Source organism: Phalacrocorax aristotelis, chromosome 6 (genome assembly GCF_949628215.1).
Source record: "Phalacrocorax aristotelis chromosome 6, bGulAri2.1, whole genome shotgun sequence".
Classification (NCBI taxonomy): Eukaryota; Metazoa; Chordata; class Aves; order Suliformes; family Phalacrocoracidae; genus Phalacrocorax; species Phalacrocorax aristotelis.
This window is the reverse complement of record NC_134281.1, coordinates 8,812,223-8,831,212: the sequence shown is the minus strand read 5'-3', so window position 1 is coordinate 8,831,212 and position 18,990 is coordinate 8,812,223. Positions and strand designations below refer to the sequence as shown.

Below are 18,990 nucleotides of genomic sequence, written 5' to 3'. Positions count from 1 at the left end.
TTGTGCTCACACCATAATAGTGACATTTTATTATCTCAGGAACATGACCTGAATTTTTAAAGTTATGGGAATGTCACGTATACTTTTGCTTCGTTTATTTATAAGTACAAAACACTACATAGGGAAGGAGTGCCTGCTGTGTTCCAGCTGAGCTTCCTAAACTTTGTTAGATAAAAAAATTGATACATTATTAAGTTTCTGAAAATCAGACTGCTTGGTCTCCTTTGGTTTTGAAATAAAGTATTAATTAACTGCACACAGGCAGGACAACCAAACGAAATTACAAAAGAGGAAGTGTGGAGATGCCAGTGAAGTTGCTTAAAGATCTGAAAAACACGATGCATAAACAAGTGCCAAAAGCAGGCAATTCCTTAAGTGAGAGGGGGCTGAGAGAGTGAGAAGACGGATCGCTCTGTTGAAGACCATTGCAAAGCAGGGGGTGGGGGCTTACGGCAGGGAGGAAAGAAAGATCAGATTGCAGCAATGAAGGTTCAGCATGGACAAACACAGTTTTCTAGTGAAGTATTGAAATGTTGGAATAATCACCGGCGGGGACAATGGTGCTTCCATTGCCTGAGGTCTTAAAAGAACAGGTTCGATTACCTGTATTGTTCCCACCAGACAGTTTAGTTATCACGCCCTGGGGCTGAGTGATGGACTATCTGACCTTTGGAGGTTCCTTCTGTCCCTCCTTTGGTTAACAGACCTCTAACTACACACTGCACAGATTTTAATAAGATCAGAGTACAAGACTGACACATGCTGAAACCTACTTTCCACCTCTGTGACCTGTTTAGTAGTTCTGTTTCAACTGGAATTTGGAAAGCCTCTGGTAGTTGTCATAAAGGTTATGTTTTTCAATGGGTTTGTTTTTTTGGGGGAGTGTTTCTTGCATGTCATCTTCCAGGACAATGCTATAGTAAGTACCTGTCCTCCTCCTGTTTAAATAATACTCTCGTCTGCTGTAATGTGTCCAGGTTAGTTACAGAATTCTTGTTCTACCTGGAAAAACTAAGAGGATTCGTGGAGTGGCTTGTGGGGAAGAAGTGTGGCCTGAGCATGGATCTGAATGAGCAGTTGTTCCAGCTGGCTGCATGCATACACGAGGTAGAAATTGTTGATTTCAGTAGACCACAACTTGACATTCAGTTCATACATAGGTAGCCATGTTCAACAGTGAGGTTTGTAATCCCACTTAATTTCATTTTATCTGTGAAAATGTATCCCCTTAGGAAAAATTAATTTCTTAGTGGGACTAGCAGTAAGAGGAGGTATACCGTGTGACCTGGAGGTTGTGTATCTACTGCAGGGATAAATGTGAGAATAAATCTTGTGTTTTTATAATGCTTCATTACCAGTCTTCTTGACCATGAGCAGAAGAGTGAGGAAACTGGAGAACTGATTTCTTCACAAGACATTATTAGCCATAGCTAAGAAGGATGCTAGCACTTACACAGCTGTGGCTTCATATCTGTGCATGGTTTGCAGAGGAGGTAACTGCTACTGGGAATATGTTAAAATGCAAATTATTATATTCTCCAGGTAAATAATAACAAAAAAATCCTTCCTTTTATTCAGTTAAAGAGTATCTAGTGGTTGTGTGATTAATGCTTGAGTATTCAGTGCCTTACTAATAGCTGCATAAGTAGTAGTAGTTAGAAAAATATATTATTTTTATATAGTATAATAAACAGCCATGAATTAATAAAGTGTATAATTATGTGTCAAATTTACAGCGTGTAAGATGTGTTGTTGGCTTGGGTGGGCTCTTGTAGACATTTAAGCCACTAGTGTATTTGAGTCAGTATGAACGTATTTCTTAAGATGAAAATGTTAACGTTTTTAAATTAAGTTTCATGCCACTAGATGTGGCGATTCACGACACAAGATGTTTTTAATCACATTCCTATCACTAATGTAATTAGTGTTAAAGCTTTGTCAGCATTTTTACACAGGTAGTCTTTGAAAGGTGACTTGCATCTTCAGCTAACGATGAAATTTTGTATTCAGTTTCTTAGTATGGTCTAGCATGTTTCTTAGCAAACAGTTTGAACCACAGGATTTACTTGAAAAGCAGTATAGTGCTATTTCCCCCACATGTACAACTTAAGTGTTTATAACAAAATGCTATTGCAGTTTTGGGGGAAAAACGGAGATGTGGGCTGAGCGCTCATTAGTCAGAAGGCATGTTAAGAAGAGAAACGCAAATAATTTAATTTTTTAAGCTAGTTGTAACTTTCTAGAATGTGAGTTCTTGGTTTCTTTGACGGGGATTAGCATTTCTCTCATTGCTCTTTTTTCTCCTCCTCGTTACCGATGCTGTTTTATGTGAGGAGGTGTACTCTGACTCTAGATGGCAGTCACTGGTAGGCAAAGGGGAGAATCGTTCTGGGTTGCTTGGCCTGGACCCTGCAAGTCTCTGCACCGGTTGGCTTCTCTGGCTGGAATTTTTTTGGTGTTGGACAGCAATAAAAGTGTCACCTCAGCTTCTCTCCCTTCCAAACCGCAACAGAGATACTATGAAGAGAGAAAGAAAAGGGAAAAAAATGGGCAAAACATAAGGGAAACTGAGAGAATGTTGCAGTGAAATAACCACAAAAGAGAACTTTAGTAATGCTGACAAGAGTGAAGAGATTTCTTTTAGATCAGCAAGACTCTTGTCCTAGATTAGCAGAAATAAATGTGTTTGTAATGGAAGAAATACCAGTTTCCCACTAAATTCAGTTTCAAAGAGCAAAGTAGATTGACCAAGGTGCAGCCAGGGATAATAGGAGTGGAGGAATGCGTGGTTGTGATCTCATTTAATCGAATGAGGATTTCCTCACAGTCTTATGGGCACGTGTTGTTGGAGAAACAGTTCTCTTTTTGCTTAAGATCTTGTGTCTTCCACCACCTACCACCCCCGCATCCTCCGTTTGCAGCATCCATCCTCTTTTAGTTCCCAAAACCCTTCCCATGATTTTACAGGTAATTCCTTTCCTTCATACTTATTAGCAATCTGTCTCTCGACTCTCCACTCTGTCTCTTCTTTTTTACATTAGGATGGGCTTTAAGTTTTTTTCTTCCTTTCTTCATATAGGTGCTGTTTGCTTTCCTCATTTGTCACTACTAAACAGTTGGATATAACATTGCAGTTAGAAAAGGCAGCAGCACTCAAGCAAATAAACGACAGTTTCTCAGCACTTGCTGTGCAGGGATGATTGCACCTCACGAGATGAATTCTGCTTGATAAGAGAGCTATTGTTACAATAAATACAGTTCAAAACTAGGAATTAATCTATACGTTTTATTGATCTCTGGTTTTGAAAGCAGTGCCAAATTACAGTCTTGTTTATGTATGTGCAAATCCCAAGAAACTCTTTGGAGAGTGCTGGAGTCATTCTGGATTTACAGAGGTGTATGTAAGATCAAGTTTAGGCCTTCAGTTTCAATAGTAAGAAAATGATTTACCATTACATTGCGTATTGTATTAACTACCAGCATTAATAAAGGGACTGTGATCCTGTAAGCGCTTTGCAAATATTCTGCAGGACATTTTTTGCACTAAAAAAGAGTAACTGAAAATCAGAAGATCTTGATTTTTTGCTTAATACAATCCTAGCAACAAGTTTTAATTTTTTAAGGTACAGGTTTAACTGGGGAAAACTACTGATTTTTGAACGGAAAAATGCACTAGTTGCAGCAGAATTAAAAAAAGGAATCAAAGCTTTAATTAGGTCTTTATTTTCTTTACATGTTTATAATGGAAAATACCATTGACATTTTGCGCCAAGTTTTACAATTCACAGACAAGTGCGTTTCCAGAGCCAGTTTGAGAAATGTGGACTATCGTTTGTGAGGGAAAGTATTTTGAGAGTTAGCGGTAATTCAGTACAGTTTTCTGTGTGAAGTTTCATGTGCAAGAAAGACAAGATAGAGATAATTCTGGTATTATGTCAAGATTATATATTAGGATGACAGGTATCACAGCCCTTAATAGATTGCACAGCACAGAGATAATGAAGAGTGATGCCTTCTGTTCCCAGCCCTGCCTTGGGCCTGGTAGGTAGCTGTGGGCAAATCACCACTCCTTCCTCAATTTCTCTCGCTGTAAAAATGATGATAATGATGTCGATTATTTTGTGTTTTGTTTTGAGATCTAAAGGGAATACATAGAAATGAAGCTGTAGGAACACAATGGGAAATATAAGGTGGTAAAATAAGCGTCTGTATTACAGACACCTTTGTGCTGGTAACTGATTATAAAATTATTGATTCTACTGTTCTTTCCTGTTGAGGGTATTGCTATGTACTTGTTTGCGGGATTGTAGAAAAAAAATCTTGCTATTTCTTATGCTAGCCTATCTTTCAGTTTCTCATTCAGAATTTACATTAGGGTTATCCCACTTTTATTCTTGCCCATTACCATCCCCATGAGGGACAGTTAACGCTGTAGTTAACGGGGAGTAAGGACAGCAAAGGTCTGTCTGTCTTTCTTTTCTCTATCTCCTCCCTTTCTATCTCTCTGTCTCTCTTTGGCCATTGAAAATGTAGGTCATATTGCATCACCATAAAATGGAACAGTCAGAAAGGTGTTTGAAAAATGCTGACATCCTTAGCCTGGGGTGCATGCCAGTGTCCTTTGTTTACACTGAGAGTAGTGTTGTACCTGTGTAAGAACCAGCATCTCTGTTAAGGTTAGTGGTCTGGTACCTAAATTATGAGTCAGATTTTAAGATGACTTTCATCTGCCTGCAGTAATTTAAAATTAGACAGATAAAATGCAACCACTCACAGTAATGGTATACATGAGGAGCTAATTTGAAATCTTTAACCTGCAATAACCATGACGGTGTAGTTTGAATAATATTACCTTTACCAGAGAAGCTCAGTAATAAATTTTGCAAATCATGTTAATCATGTACTCTGCATTGTCTTGATTAGCTGTGCCTTTTTGTCTTGAAAAGTATGTTTATATGTTTGTGTAAAACATAAAACATATATATATATATATGTTTGTGTAGTCTTTTTAACATTACTGTTTTACTTCATGCACCCTTTTAAATGAGCCAATCAGGATTTTATTTATTAAAAAAAAAAGAAGGGAAATCCTGATGTCCAGTGTCTTTATGTTGTTTGTATTTCTGATTTAACACAAGTTGTAATTGGTATGGAATATTCCTATGGTGTAAAATGCAGAACATATCTTTTTCTTCTCTCCAGTTGTATATAAATACATTTTTAAAGAAATGTATAAATATAATTTTGACTGTCCTTATTTATCTTAGATGGAGTAAGCTAATGTGTTTTATGGATTGAACTTTCAAACGGTGGTATAAATCATACTGAAGATGCAGGTGTTTTGAAATACAAGGCAAGATACTCACTTATAGACTACCTTTCATTATTTCTGAAACCAAGTACTTTTTTAACCTGTCTGTTCTGTGCTTTGTGTGGTTGCACTTAAACAATTGAAGTGCAATAAGCAAAGGCTTCTTAGGACTTTGTTAATCTTACTGCTAAAGAAGACTTCTACGTTAAAAAAGAAATTCTTGGAAGATAAAACTAAAATTAGCGATAATGAAGATGTTGAGCAAAATGACGAATGCAAGTTTTTCCTGTTGGTATTAGACAAAGGAAAATGCCAGTTGTCAAAGTTAAAACCCTTCAAGTACACTTTGCTGTGTGCAATTATTGTGCAATTTTTATCAAATTATTTAGAATTATCCGAAAGGTGTTATATAGTAACTAAGGTACTTGTAATTGAAGTCTGAGCCTTCTTGCTACCTCTGAAGATACCTATGTGTGTTTCACATAGTTTCAAAATAACTTGTGTCATTATTATATTTTGCACTGAATATTCTGTTGCATTTGTGTTGCACAAATAATAGTAAATATTGAGGTAATTCTGAGAAATATTTTATATTGGTATACATAGAAACTACATGAAATCTTGAGACGCTGCAATTTTGTAATCGGTATTTACAGAAGGTTACTATCTAATCTCTATCTGAAGCATGTAGCTGGTACTTGCTTTTAATCTGTGGAGATGTAAAGAATTGTGTCTCCCGAAGGGAATAGGAGGACCAATTATGTAATTGGTAGAGCTTACAGTTCTTATGCCGTCTTTGACCCCCTGAGATTCTGTAGTTGGCGGGTCCTGAGTCGGTCTCCAGCACAAATGAGATTAGCCTGAGAATTGCTCTGATTTACCCTTGAGCTACTAGCTAGCTGTAACAGCAGCCTCTAGCCTTCTGCTGGCCAGCTCATCTTCTTTCAACATGCACCTCCTGCACCCATTTTTCCAAGGGGCAGAATATGACCTCATTTGGTTATCCCCATAATTATAAAATGACTAAATGATGCCCAGTATTGTGGTGATTATGCCAACCATGTCCAAATCTTTGTTTCTATAAACGCAAACATTGTATTTTATCTTAAATATGGGTATTTAGTAGCTAACAAAGGAGAAAGAATGTTCCAAAATTGAGGCACCTTCTTTGGTACCTGTTTCTGACAGCTGAAAAGAACAAGAGCTGAAGGAGTTTGGATAGCTGAGGCATTGTTTTTGATGCTTTAAAAAGATGGGAATGCCTTAACACATACATTTACATTTCTTTTATTTTAATAAGTTGCTTTGCAATTACAATTTTCATGTAAGTATGTTTCCCTTAAATGGATAATACGCGTTAGTTGTCATAACTGTGCCTTCATTATATACATCTGTGTAGATACAGTTTTGACTGGGATACAGCTTTTGCTCTGCCAGGCTGTGGTTTCCTGTCTTGTGTATCAGTAACTCCTCAGGTATTAAATAGCCATTGCAACCAAGTTTCTTTGACAGTCAGGCATTGGGAGTGATGGAATGCTAACTCTGCTTTGCTGGTTTGAAAATGCGGGGCTTTTTTCCATTTTCTTGGATTGCTGCTTTGATTGGTTTTGTCATCTTTCCATCTTTGAACTAGCTCTCCCTTTTCCAGGGTACCAAAGTGCTTACCTTCTGGAGAGCGAACTCCTCCTGGCTTATTCTCAATCATCTGATCGCTTCCCTGGATTGCTCTTTGCTGACAGTTGTGGTTGTAATTGACCTGCTGTAAATTCTCAACAAGAATCATTCCTCCTCTTTGCCACCCATTATCCAGAGAGAGAGTTTTCTTTAAAGGGTTGTTAAGCTGTCACTTTACTCTTTTGAAACTTATTCTCTTAACTTCCTTCAAACTCGACTCCAGATGTAATCCCTACAGCAAAATTCACAGGTGGTGACATAGTATGCTCTGATCTCTCATTTATAGGAATAAAATTTTTGCTGATCCTTCCTTCATCCTCATCTGGTCCTTTTTTTTTTTGTACTTACCACTTACTTATTGCCCTGTTTCTAGATCTTTAAGCCTTTGGAGAAGTCTTCTGTTTTATAGGTAGTTTTTGTTTTCGTTTTTGCATGAAGCAATGCAACTTGCCTTTTATGTAACAAATAACATTTGCGTCAGGAAAAAAGAAAGGGCGTTTTGCATGCAGAGCTCCGATATCCCCTAAAGAAACTGGGGTAGAGTTGAGGGAGTGAGTTACTTCCACAGCAGGGAGGTCGCATGCTTGAAGGGATTGGGACTTCTGGTCTAAACACGGAGTGATCTTTTGTGAAGGGGATGGTCTGTATGAATTCAGAGTCTCCTGTCCTAAACAGACAAAGGAAAAAAGGATTTTTGATAAATGCTGTGTTGCCTTTCCCAGTGAGCAGCAGCATGAGTTGAAAAGAAAGTTTTATACGGTAGTATTCAATGAGATTTGTACGTGTAACAAGGAAATACAATGTTTTCTGAGATTTCTACTAGTACAGGAATTTGTTATCAATCAGTTTTATTAATAATAAAGCAGAAAAATAACTGCAGAGGTGAGACAGAAGATAATACTGTACTTGCTCTCAAGTGTTGTCCACTGCAAACAAGAAAATTTTGGGTTTTATGGAGTAACTAGGATATAATGAAGCTCAGATATGCTTCTTAGGATCAAGTATGTCACTGGCCAGGGTAAAGCTTAGAAATAGTAAATATATCTGTAGGTGATCTCAGTCAAGATCATGTCAGCTGCTAGGCTGCAGTTTAAAAGAAAAGTAAGAAAAGGGTTTTATCCTCAGGGCCTAAGAAGAATTTAAAGACATGAACTCAGTTTGCAGACAGCTTGCCAGAGGAGCAACAGAAGCCAGGAAAAGCTTCTTTCTGCACCTTCCACCGGGCAGAGCCCTACACCCTGTGGGACAGCTCAGATGCCCTCTTGGACTGCATTCCTCTTGTCTGGACTTTAATCCTTGGAGGGGAAAAAAATAGTTTTCTCTGAAGTGTCATCCGGTCCCAGTGCTAGATTTGCTTATTTATATCTACCTTCTTGACTTTTTAGTAGATGGAAAAAAAATCACCAGATTAATTTCCAAGCGCTTATTTAAAAACTAATTATTTTATCTTTACTATAACCTGTGTACAAGGATGTGTAAATTTTTTTTTTTTCAAGTTTTAACATGGTTTTGGTTTAGCCTTACCCAGTTAGGCATTGAATAATGCTAAAACAAAGTGAAACGTGCTTAAATTTGGTTTATAGAAACAGTAAGTTTATAAGCATTGAATGAAAGGATTTTAAAAACCTGAGCTTGAGATGATAAAAGTTCCTTTTGTGGGAAAGGCATCAATCTGTACATCTCTCTAATTTTTGTTAAATTCTTCATCAGCGATACAGTAATAGTCACTAATGACTATTACGTGAGGGATCATTTTTAGCTATCCATGTTCTATGACCTGGTGGTAAAAATGTCAATGACTGTGTACCGAGAGCCCCTGTTGTTGGAGTCGTGCTACATTCTAGAGAAATCCTGTGTAGAAAATCCAGTGCTGTAGTGTTACCAGCTTGTGACACAGACACAACCGTCTGCTTGGAAATCTGGTCAGTAATAGTCGAAGTAAGTGCAGTAACTGGGCTGAAGATTGAGATTTCATCCAATGCATACCTTTCTGGTAATGTCAGGCTGCCATTTAAAGAGCTGCTCTGCACATAGCAGTGCATAACAGCTCCCTGCTTACCTTTCAATTTTAAATCCATTGCAGAAACTGTATTTGTAAAATTTATAAAATGCGTCATGTTAGTTTTTAAACAGATACATTTATACGTGTGGAACAGAGATAAGGTTTCAAATGTCTTATTGCTGTACTCTTTATGTTTTCTTTCAGAATCAATCAGGTACAAGTTAGAAAAAGCTTCCAAAATCTGAACAGATGAAGATCAATTGATAAATCAACCCAGCGAATCACCATACTTTCAAGGTACTGTGACATGCTTACCCAAATATTTTCCTTAAGCATAATATTCACATACTTTAGATGTGAGAAGCATGGAGAACAGGATATTAGCAGGATTGCAAAGCAAGTCTGAAGTGTTACCAGATGCAGTGGGGAGCCTTTTTTTTTTTTTTTTTTTAAAACGCAGGTGTTTAATATATGTTTCAGCGGGAAATAAAGCGACCTTACAATCAACTTCAATGCATGGAACAGTCAAACTTAAAAAGATAAAAGTAAGTTGGATTATATAGCTCAATCACCTAGATGAAGTGATTTGGATAAGTAAGATGTGGCAGATAGGCATATTTTTGATTTATTTATTATATTTTAGAAGAAGTAAACTTCTTTTTCTGAATATTTTTTTTGGTCTCTTTCCACATTTCCATGATGCTTTAAAGCATTTGAAGCCTGTCAGGCTCTGGTATATACCGTACTTGTTGTCTTACAAGTTCAGAAAGTAGAACTGTAAACTGAGGCAAAGACTGTACAGTTACCTGATGCAGAGGGGTTCTTCTCTGTGACCAGTGCTCCTGGCAGAACATTAGGAAAAAGAGAACATTATGGCAATAAATCGAAGTTTTGGCTAAAAAGCTGCTAGTGCAAATTGTTTTATCAAGAACTGCTAATTCATTGAAATAATAGCCTTTTCTTTCTCTGTTTCCTTTACATTCATCTCTACTCTTTATTATCACATGCATTTCACCATTTCATATATTTTTTCTTGACATCTCGAAAGAATCTTTCTTAAGACTTGAAGAAACCAGTCTGTTACAGGCTGGCTGAAATTTGCCGTGCAAATCATCTTTTGAGATACCTTAAAATAGTGCAGCAGAAGGGGCCATTACAGTTAGCATGGAGCCAGTCTGCAGAACTTAAGTGGCAGAGTTAATCTGGGCTCAAGAAGAGCGAGGAATGTTTGTCATGGTGTGGCTCTTGCAATATGTAATGTCGGAAACCGTAATACCTGAGGTTCTTATAAGAAAATGCTTCCCCTGGATTTTCCAGCAGTCTGAGAAGTGGCTATAATAGTGAACCCAGAACGCCTGGGGTTGCAAACTGAAATTGGCATTGTTGTTATCTACTTCCTTGGTCCTCATCACTAAATAGGGCCACAACATGTATCCGATTTTCATATAATCATAGGAAGGTTTAGATTGGAAGAATCCTCTGGACATCCTCTGGTCCAACCTTTTGTTGAAAGCAGGTTATCCGAGACCTGGTCAAGCCAAGTGCTGAGTATTTCCAGCAAGGGGAAGTCCACCATTCCTCTGGGCAACATGTTCCAATATTTAATTGTACTTACAGTGAATATTTTCTTTCTTGTATTGTGACAGAGCTTCTGAAGCAACTTGTGCCAGTTGCCTCTTGCTCTGTCACTGTGTTTCTTGTGAAGAGAGTACTCCATCTTCTCTGTAACTATCCTTTACTTACTGGAAGGCTGTGATTACATCCCACCTGAGCCTTCTCTCCTTTAGGCCAAACAAACCCAATTCTTTCTCATTTCTTCAGTAAGTTTTCCAACCTTCTAATCACTTTGGTGGCCCTCTGCTGGACCCTGTCCAGTTTTCTAATGTTTCATGAACTGGCCCAGTCTTCCAGCCTGTCACAGTCTCTGTATGTAGTGACACTTCTGCATCTATCTGTCTTCCAAGTTTCGTGTCACCTGCAGACTTGGTGAGGATGCATTTACTCCTATCATCCAGATCGTTTTAAAAGCTACTGAGTGGAATTGAGCCCAGAACTGATTCCCAAGGAGCTCTGCTTGTGACTGATTGCCAGTTTGATTTTGATCCATTACCAACCTTTGAGCACAGCAGTTTGACCAGTTTACCACTAATCTCATCGTCCACATCCATGACCTTTCAAACTAACTGTCATAGCGCCCTTGCATGCATCCCGGCAAGTACCAGAGACCTGTCTGTGTCCAATTTGTATGATATTTTGTGGCTAACTTGCTAAGTGTGTGGTCAGTACAAGTAGCATCAGCAAGCAGCAATCAAATGAGAAGAATGGCATAAATTTAAATTTCCTTGCGCCAGGCTTCTTAGGATCTTTGTTTTGATGTTAATCAGCATGTCAGGCTCCTGAGGGTATGAGGACTCACACAGCTTCACATCGTAGGTAGGCATCATTGTGGTCTTGGGGAGCTCTTGAGTCCTGTGGGCCGTGCTTGGACCCAGAGTCTTCTGCCTCAGTGAATTGCCAAGGAGCCACCTAGACAAGCTGGCAAGAAACCAGGCAGGGATAGGAAACCTTGCGTGGTAGTTAGGTTCCATCGGAAGATCATTGGTATCAAACAGTTCCCATTAAGTGCTTTGATTTCAACAAATAGAAATTCAGCACTAACATTTTGCTACAATTGACCTGAATAGCTGTGTATTTTAATCATTCTAAACTGTAATACTGTATTCTCTGTGTATAAATGAGAATTTAGGAGGTCATACCCATTTCCGATTCCTTTGATTAAAATGATTCATCTGCATAGTTAGATTGCTGAAATTGTTGTAACATTTCCAAATTCAAAAATTATTTCAATACCTTATGTAAAATAAATAAAGATTTGTTTGATTTTCAAATAATTAACTGGATGTATTTTGTGTAGTTTTACCTATTTGCCTTTAACAGTTGAAAACTCTGTGTCACTATTTGGTGTTTTGTCTGTAAAAGTCTCTTCACGAATTGACAGTATTTAGTGACATCTAAGCAAGGCAAGGATCTGTGTTCCTGTGTTCTTTATGCTTCTTATTCCGCTTTAGACTTCTGTCATCAATTCTTGCAGAAATTTGGTTTGCATTTAAGACATATTTGATAGCTAAGTAAAGAAGGAAGTGGCTGCAATGTTTTGTTAGATACTGTATATTTTATTAACACATGGCAGTGACATAATTTGGGTGTAAAAATACTGTTATCTTCAGGATAGTGATTGTGAAGTTTGGGGGCACTATTGCGTTCTCATCCTAATGCAGAACTCTTCTCAGATTTACTTACATTTATTAGCCTCCATTCCCCCATTCCTTCTCCTCAGAAAATAATACTTTAAATTAGTCTTCTAATATTAACAATATTGTCCTTTCCCCTGGAACAGGTGGTTTATTTTAGGTATCCACAATAATTTCATATTCCAGTATTTAAAGTAGCTGTATTCCAGCACTTCTGAGCATCTTCAGCTCCCCCTTTGAGGGGTTACTCATAAATAAAATATACACACCAACCTGTTTCTAGGATCTGTGGGCAAAGGATGATAGACTGGCATGGTTTGTTGTATAATTTTTATTGTGTTCTGCTCATGATTATTATGCCGCAGGATCATGGTCCTCTGTATAAAGTGAGAAGTTGCTTGATTTCACTGGAGGTGAGAGTGAACTATAGATTACCGTAATGTGTTTTTCTTAAGGGATTAATGTTTTTCTGTAGTGGGCCTTAAACGAAATGGTCTGTTTTGTTATGGCTCGATCGTTCTCTCATCATCTGGGCATGCTGATTTATATGAACTTTCTGTCTCTTGCCCCCCTACTTGCCCAATTATATTCTTATACTTCTCATACTGGAGCCATATTTTAAAATGCACAGAAAGTACTCCTGGTTCCACTGCTGTCGACAGGACCTGATGGGACGGTCAGGGCTTCACTCCAGCATATCAGCTACTTGGGTTGTCATTTCGTCCTGAATCTCATCTACCAACAAGGCTTCACTAATAATATTTGTTCTTTATTTTTAAGCCTTTCTTGATCATTTCATACCTTTTGGCTAGAACTAACTTATTTGATTTCCTTTAATGCTGTAGTGCCCCGCAGATCTTTTCCTTGACAGACTTTTTTTGTGAATTCACTGTTTTTCTTTCTTCTGAGTACTGATACAGTGACAACCTTGTAGGTTCTCTGGGTCTCTCCCTTCGCACTTCAATTCCTGCATCCTTTTGCTTTTGTTGTAGAAAATCATTGGTGAATCACATCGTTGTACTTCTGTTCTTAGAAGTGTTTGTCTGCAGATCCATCCTTCCTTTTTCATTCCAGTTAAGGATTATCATATCTCAGGTCCTATACAGAGGCTGTCTTACAGATTCTAACTGAACAACTGGGGTGGGTGTTCTCTGTTTGAATGGCTTTCCCAGACCACCTGGCAAAAGAATGAAACCTGCCGGTACAGGAGAAAAAATGCTTGCAGTGTTATGCTGCAAAATAACCGTCCGCTGCAGTTTTAAGCAGTTGCATGCTGCTTGTGGGTATACATTTAATTATAGTATCGCAAACCATTGTTTAATATGTTGTTAAATCTGTTTAGTGAGCTTTGAAACTGTGGGTTTTCCTTTTTTGTGTGGTTTGTTTTCTCTTCTTGACCCCTTTCCTTCTTTCCTTTTGCAGGCTGCGATATATTTGTTCGTTTATGCTTTCTTCACCCCATTATTTGGCTGTGTTCTCTATATCATCCACTGTTTTCTGCCATGTTCCTGCCTCACATTTTTCCTTTTCTACTTTCTATCTGAGATTAACTTACTCCTCCATGTCTTTTCTCTCTCTTCTCATTCACACACAAGCAGTCTGTGGTTATTCACACATCATCTCTGTCTGGATGCTACTTCTTGGGCTATTTTGCTTCCTCAGTTAAGCCCTTTGAATTGTGGCATTTCTGGACCACTTCTTGTTCTCTTAAAGGAGCATTGGCTTCTAGGCAGAACTTTCCATCCTTCAGTGTTCTGCCCACTCCTGAGCATATTTGTCCCACTCAATTATGGGTGCCTAATGGAGGTGCCTGGTCATCTTTGCCTCCTTCTGTGGTCAGTGGGAAGAGAGGGGCTTCTTCAAAAAGTGCTTTGGACCAGGGGGGACCAAACTGGTCCCAAAAGCATCCCTGGCTCTCCACTGATTGCCAAGGGAGCTTTTGGATGACTGTGCTCCTGGCCTGGATGTTTTAGATCCGTAATAGTCACCTCCGCTCAAAGTCTACAGCTTGTACATGTGTTTTCAGTTCTGATCTCCTTTTAACATGATGGCTTTTCAGGGTTTTCCCTGTTTTTCACTAAAATCATCAATGCATCTGCGTGTAGTGCTATGGAAACAATTTAAGAGAATTGAACTTGTGTGCTTAAAAAAACCCCAACACATATTCAGCATAGTGAGTTTGTGGGAAAAGAAAATTCTTTCCACCTCCAGCCCTTGTAAAATTGGTTTTTCATCTGCCCCTGTTCCTGCTCTCTGACTAATCGGGCTTGTGCATTGAACTGATGAACTGATCTTTCTGCTGCCACTTTCCTCCCTCTACTGGAATACTGATGTATTCACGACATAGTGGGAAAATATTTGACTAGCGGAAGAGGGTTTACTAAAGGACAGCCTGAGGCCCAGACTGCAGAATTAGATCTTGAGTGGGAATATATAGGGGAAAAAAGAAAAATTGTGGAAGAGGGAGGGGAAAAATGCAACAAACAGTTTGAAAGAGCAAAAAAGAGCAAGAAAGGAGATCGTCAAAGATGTATGAAATAAAGGTGGTGTGTGTTTCACCTCTTTGGGTGGCACTTCTAAAGCAAGAGGCTTTGGAGTAACTTGATGAGAGTCAAGGTAGAAACTGAAAAGTTGATAATATATTGGCTTGTTAAAGTAGTGAGCTAATCAGTGGAATTTTGCCAAATTAAGCCATTTTACTATTGCATAATTGGACATACATACACTAGCAGTGTTTCAAGGAAAGGATCACGTGATGTGTGAACATTAAATTGATATGTCACGGTAAAATCTGTCACTATAAAAGTAGGCGTTGCTGTTCTATGGCTCTGTTTGGTCACCCATCACGATATTTACTTTATGAGTCTGTAAAGTAAACAATAATGAAAGCCTTTACGAATCTGATGGACACTTAGATGTTTTGAGGATCCTCTCAAACTGCAGCTGAGGCAGCTTTCTGACAGCTTCCTCCAGAACAAAGGAAAGCTGTATGAACGAAGTGAAGTTTGTATTGTAGACCAGAGTGTTGACACCGAGAATATAATTCTGCCTGTAACTTGCCTTGTCCATAGCTGGAGTCTTAATTTGGCCACGGATGTTGTATTAGGCTCCATCTGTGGAGCACTCAAAGAACTAAGATTGAAAGAAATCGCTGAGAGATTTTTTTTTTTTCCCTATCTGGCTTTTAAACCACAAAAGCGGCTTAGGTTCTGTTCAGAAACTGTGTAGCACCTGAGTGACATTCTTCTTCCAGTGATGTTCTTAGCTTTAATTGTAAGTAGTTTTCTATACTATAAAGTATACCGTTTGATAATTAGTCAAATGATAATGCCCTTGATTCAACATCTACCTTTAGACTCTGCTCGCATAAACACCTTTACTGATGCTCAGACCTCAGTTGAAGAGCTGTCCCACTGTTTTGGGAAGCTACGGTACAGTTACGAACACGTGCAAGTGAAAGGACAGGGCCCAGCTCAAGAAGCTGATAGCCTTTTTAATTAATCCTGCTACAGATATCTGCGGTAGAAGTCATTGTTGCTATTGTTATCTAAATCTCTTATTCAAGCAGTTAAATTAGACTTACAGTGATGAAGAGGAGAGAAAAGCCTCACTAGATGTTCTGGACTAGATCTACAATTTTACAAGATAGATCCCGAGTGTGATGTGAATTATCAGCTGAGTGGAACACTGAAAGTATTTGTATAATCACAGCCTATCCCATCCCATATGACAGTTGTCTGACGAGCTAGAATTCATACATCTTTTATGTGCACAAATTTGGAAGGAAACAGCTATAGCATGTATAGTTCCACACTTCAAATGAAAATAGCAAGGGTTAACCAAGCCTGCACGTACATACACCTCTGCAGGACCGGGACCATGCGGTCTGAAGAAACTTATCTACAGTTTTGATTTCTGCTGTCAAGTTTTGCAAATAGGCGTATGGGGTCTGTGAGCAGCTCCCCTGACGGCACGAGTCCCGTGCTCTCGAGCGTATGCGTGGGCTGAGGGCCTACGGAAGGGGCAGCTGAACAGATTTAAGTACGTTTTCAGTTGTTCGTTGGGGATGCTATTACTGACAGTGGTGTTGAGTGTGGCCGCTTTGCAGATCGTGGCCTGAGAGTTTAATTTGACATTGGTACTTGAACGATTTAGTCGATTGGAGAGAAAACCCTGTAATAAATGGATTCTAAAACCAGATTTTTTTAATCAAAGAACTTGGTTTTGCAAAGGTTAAACTTTGTTACTTTGAGTTTTCGAGCAGGAAAGCATCCTTTAATCATTGTTTTTAACGCCGCTCAACATCATCCCAAAGTTTAGGCAAAAAAAAAAAAAAATCCAGCTGTTGCTTAAAAAGAAATGAAGAAATGGGGAATAACAATGACAAGACCCCCCCGGGAGACAGGTTACAAGTATAGCCAAGGCAGGGGCGAGCAGGAAACTCGGGGGTACGCCCCCCCCCCGGAGCGAGTTTCCTGCTCGCCCCTGCTTTTAAGGAGGCGCCGGGTTTAAGGTGGAGAGGAGGGGCGGGGCGCGCAAGCCCGTCTCCGCCCCGTCGCGTCGCCTCGCCGGTCCGTCCTCCACCCCCCCCCCCCCCCCCGGGGCAGCGGGTGCCAGGCAGGGTTGTGATGCGGCCGTTGTTTTTGTAGGGTCGCGGGCTGTGGTGCGGAGAGAGAAAGGCGGCCCATGGAGCCGGGGAGCGCCTGGCGGGTGGCGTAGCCCTGCCCTCCCCCCCACCCCCCCACCCCTTCCGCCGCTTTGTTAGCGCAAACACACAAACGCGCCTCACCTACACGGTGAAGAGGAAGGGAGCGCTTCCCCTACAATAATGGGCACCCGGCTCCTGCCCCCCGGGCCGCCGCAGAGGTGAGTCGACGCCGCCCCAGGGCCGCAGGTTCCCCGCGGGGAGGAGAACGAACGGGCTGACAGCGCCGCAGCGCTCCCTTAAAAACCCGGCGCCACCTTAAAAGCGCCCGATGACTTTTTCTCGTTACATTATAGCAGCGGAAAGAATGTCGGCGCGGGCCGCGGGTGACGTCAGGAGGGAGCAGCGCAGCGCGGCGGCGGCGGCGGCCACGGCCAGGCAGCGGCAGCGGCGGCCCCGCCACGGCGAGGGAGGCGGAGGCGGAGGAGGCGGGAGCGGCGCCGGCCCCGCCGCCACCGCAGCGGCAATGGCGGCCGTCGGGGAGCGCAGGTCCCTGCCCAGCCCCGAGGCGATGCTGGGGCAGCCCTGGAGCCACTGGGTCGATGCTGCTAAACTTCACGGGAACGACGGTGAGCGGCCAAACCTCCCCCCGAGCCGCCGCTACCGGTCCGACCCCGCTCCCTGCGGGGCTGGGGGTGCCCCGGGCGCGGCCCCGCCGCGGGAGGGACAGCGGGGCGCCGGTGCGGCACGGCACGGCGGGGGGGCACCGCGGGTCCCGGGCCCGGGGAGGAGATTGGGTCCGGGGGGGGGTGTGTGGGTGTGTGTGTGTCTCCCGCCCCGCTCCCCAACGTCGCGGCCGAGTTCGTTGCCCGGTTGCGGTTCCCGAGGCCGGGGAGCGCCGCGGAGCGGGCAGCGCTTGTCCCAGTTCCTGTAATCCGGGACACGGTGCGATGGAGGGCTGAGGCTGTCCCCGGAGGCCGGCACCTCCTGCCCTCGATTCAGCCGGGGCTTGGGGCGGGGGGAGCGCCCGCTCCAGGTGAGGCGTCCCCCGACCGCTGACAGCGGCTCCCGGGGACGGGGCGGCGAGTCTCGGTCTCCCCCCGGCTGTGTTTACTGCCGCAGCGATCCGAGCGGGTATCCCCGGTGGGCTGGTTTGTTCCCGTACCGGGGCGGGGGGGGTCGGCCCCGCTCTGTGACTTGTGCGTGGATTGAGATCTTGTGGCTTTTTGGTTTTAGGAACAGCATTAGAAGAAAGTTTCAAGGAATACGGAAGAAACCGAGAAGCAATGCGACTTTGCCGAGAAGGTGAGTGCGATTCATTCCTGAAGAAAAACTGCATGGAGAAGTTTTCCTGCTTGTAACAGCTAGTTACGTGCATGGGAAGGAGAAAGGAAACTTATCTTCAATCCTATCGCTTTGGATTTGGGTGTTGCGGCCTGTCAGTGAGTGGTGTTATGAGCATTATTATTAATATCTAATCCCAAAACTACAAGGTAAGGGAGGGTAGAGGTTACTTATTGTATTGTCTTTACCGTGTTTCTAGTTGGATTTTTTGGTGTTTTTTGCTATAAATAGTCCTAAGGAAGCTGTGTGACCAGCACCGATAATATCTTTTCTTGGGCTAAAATATTTTGATTCTTAATATAATCTATGTTGCTATTTGAACGCTGATCCGTTTCTCTGTTATGTCAATGTGTTACATTTATTTCTCAGTGCACTGGTAAATGAGAGTGACCTTTCACCTGCGATTAGCAAAAGCCCATTAACAGCCCAGTTCATTTCAAGAGTAACAATGTGACTTGAAGTTGAAAGCAATCAATGACTGAAAGCTACAGACTATTGGTAACTTTGTAACAGGAAGCGGAGAAACCAGCGATAAGTGTGACCTGTGATGTTCGATTATTTTTTTTTCTCCAGTTGAACGATTGTTTTACAGCAGAGAAATGCTAAAAAACTTTCTTAATATTGTTGGCACTAGCTCAGTTCTGTTGAACTTTCTGTTACTGAGAAGTCTGCCTTAGACTAGGCATCGTTGTTTTAAATACTAGATCAGCTAGACCAGAGTCATCTACTTGACACTGTTAGAAATGGAGGACTGAGTTTGTAA

At 41.2% G+C, this 18,990-nt stretch overlaps 1 protein-coding gene across 5 annotated transcripts in view; it reads left to right on the top strand.

Annotated features, from left to right (window-relative positions):
* The window catches only part of ATXN7 (ataxin 7), a 90,615-nt gene that overhangs the window by 9,864 nt on the left and 61,761 nt on the right, over positions 1-18,990 (top strand). For 3 of the 5 annotated variants that reach the window (XM_075095773.1, XM_075095776.1, XM_075095772.1), the window contains exons 2-4: positions 9,192-9,284; positions 17,240-17,512; positions 18,120-18,188. In XM_075095773.1, the coding sequence (XP_074951874.1) occupies positions 17,251-17,512; positions 18,120-18,188 (331 nt within the window). In that variant the 5' untranslated portion in view covers positions 9,192-9,284; positions 17,240-17,250. Of the gene's footprint in view, positions 1-968; positions 1,108-9,191; positions 9,285-16,887; positions 17,105-17,239; positions 17,513-18,119; positions 18,189-18,990 lie in introns of those variants that run through there. The other 2 variants (XM_075095775.1, XM_075095774.1) reach the window with 2 other exon arrangements.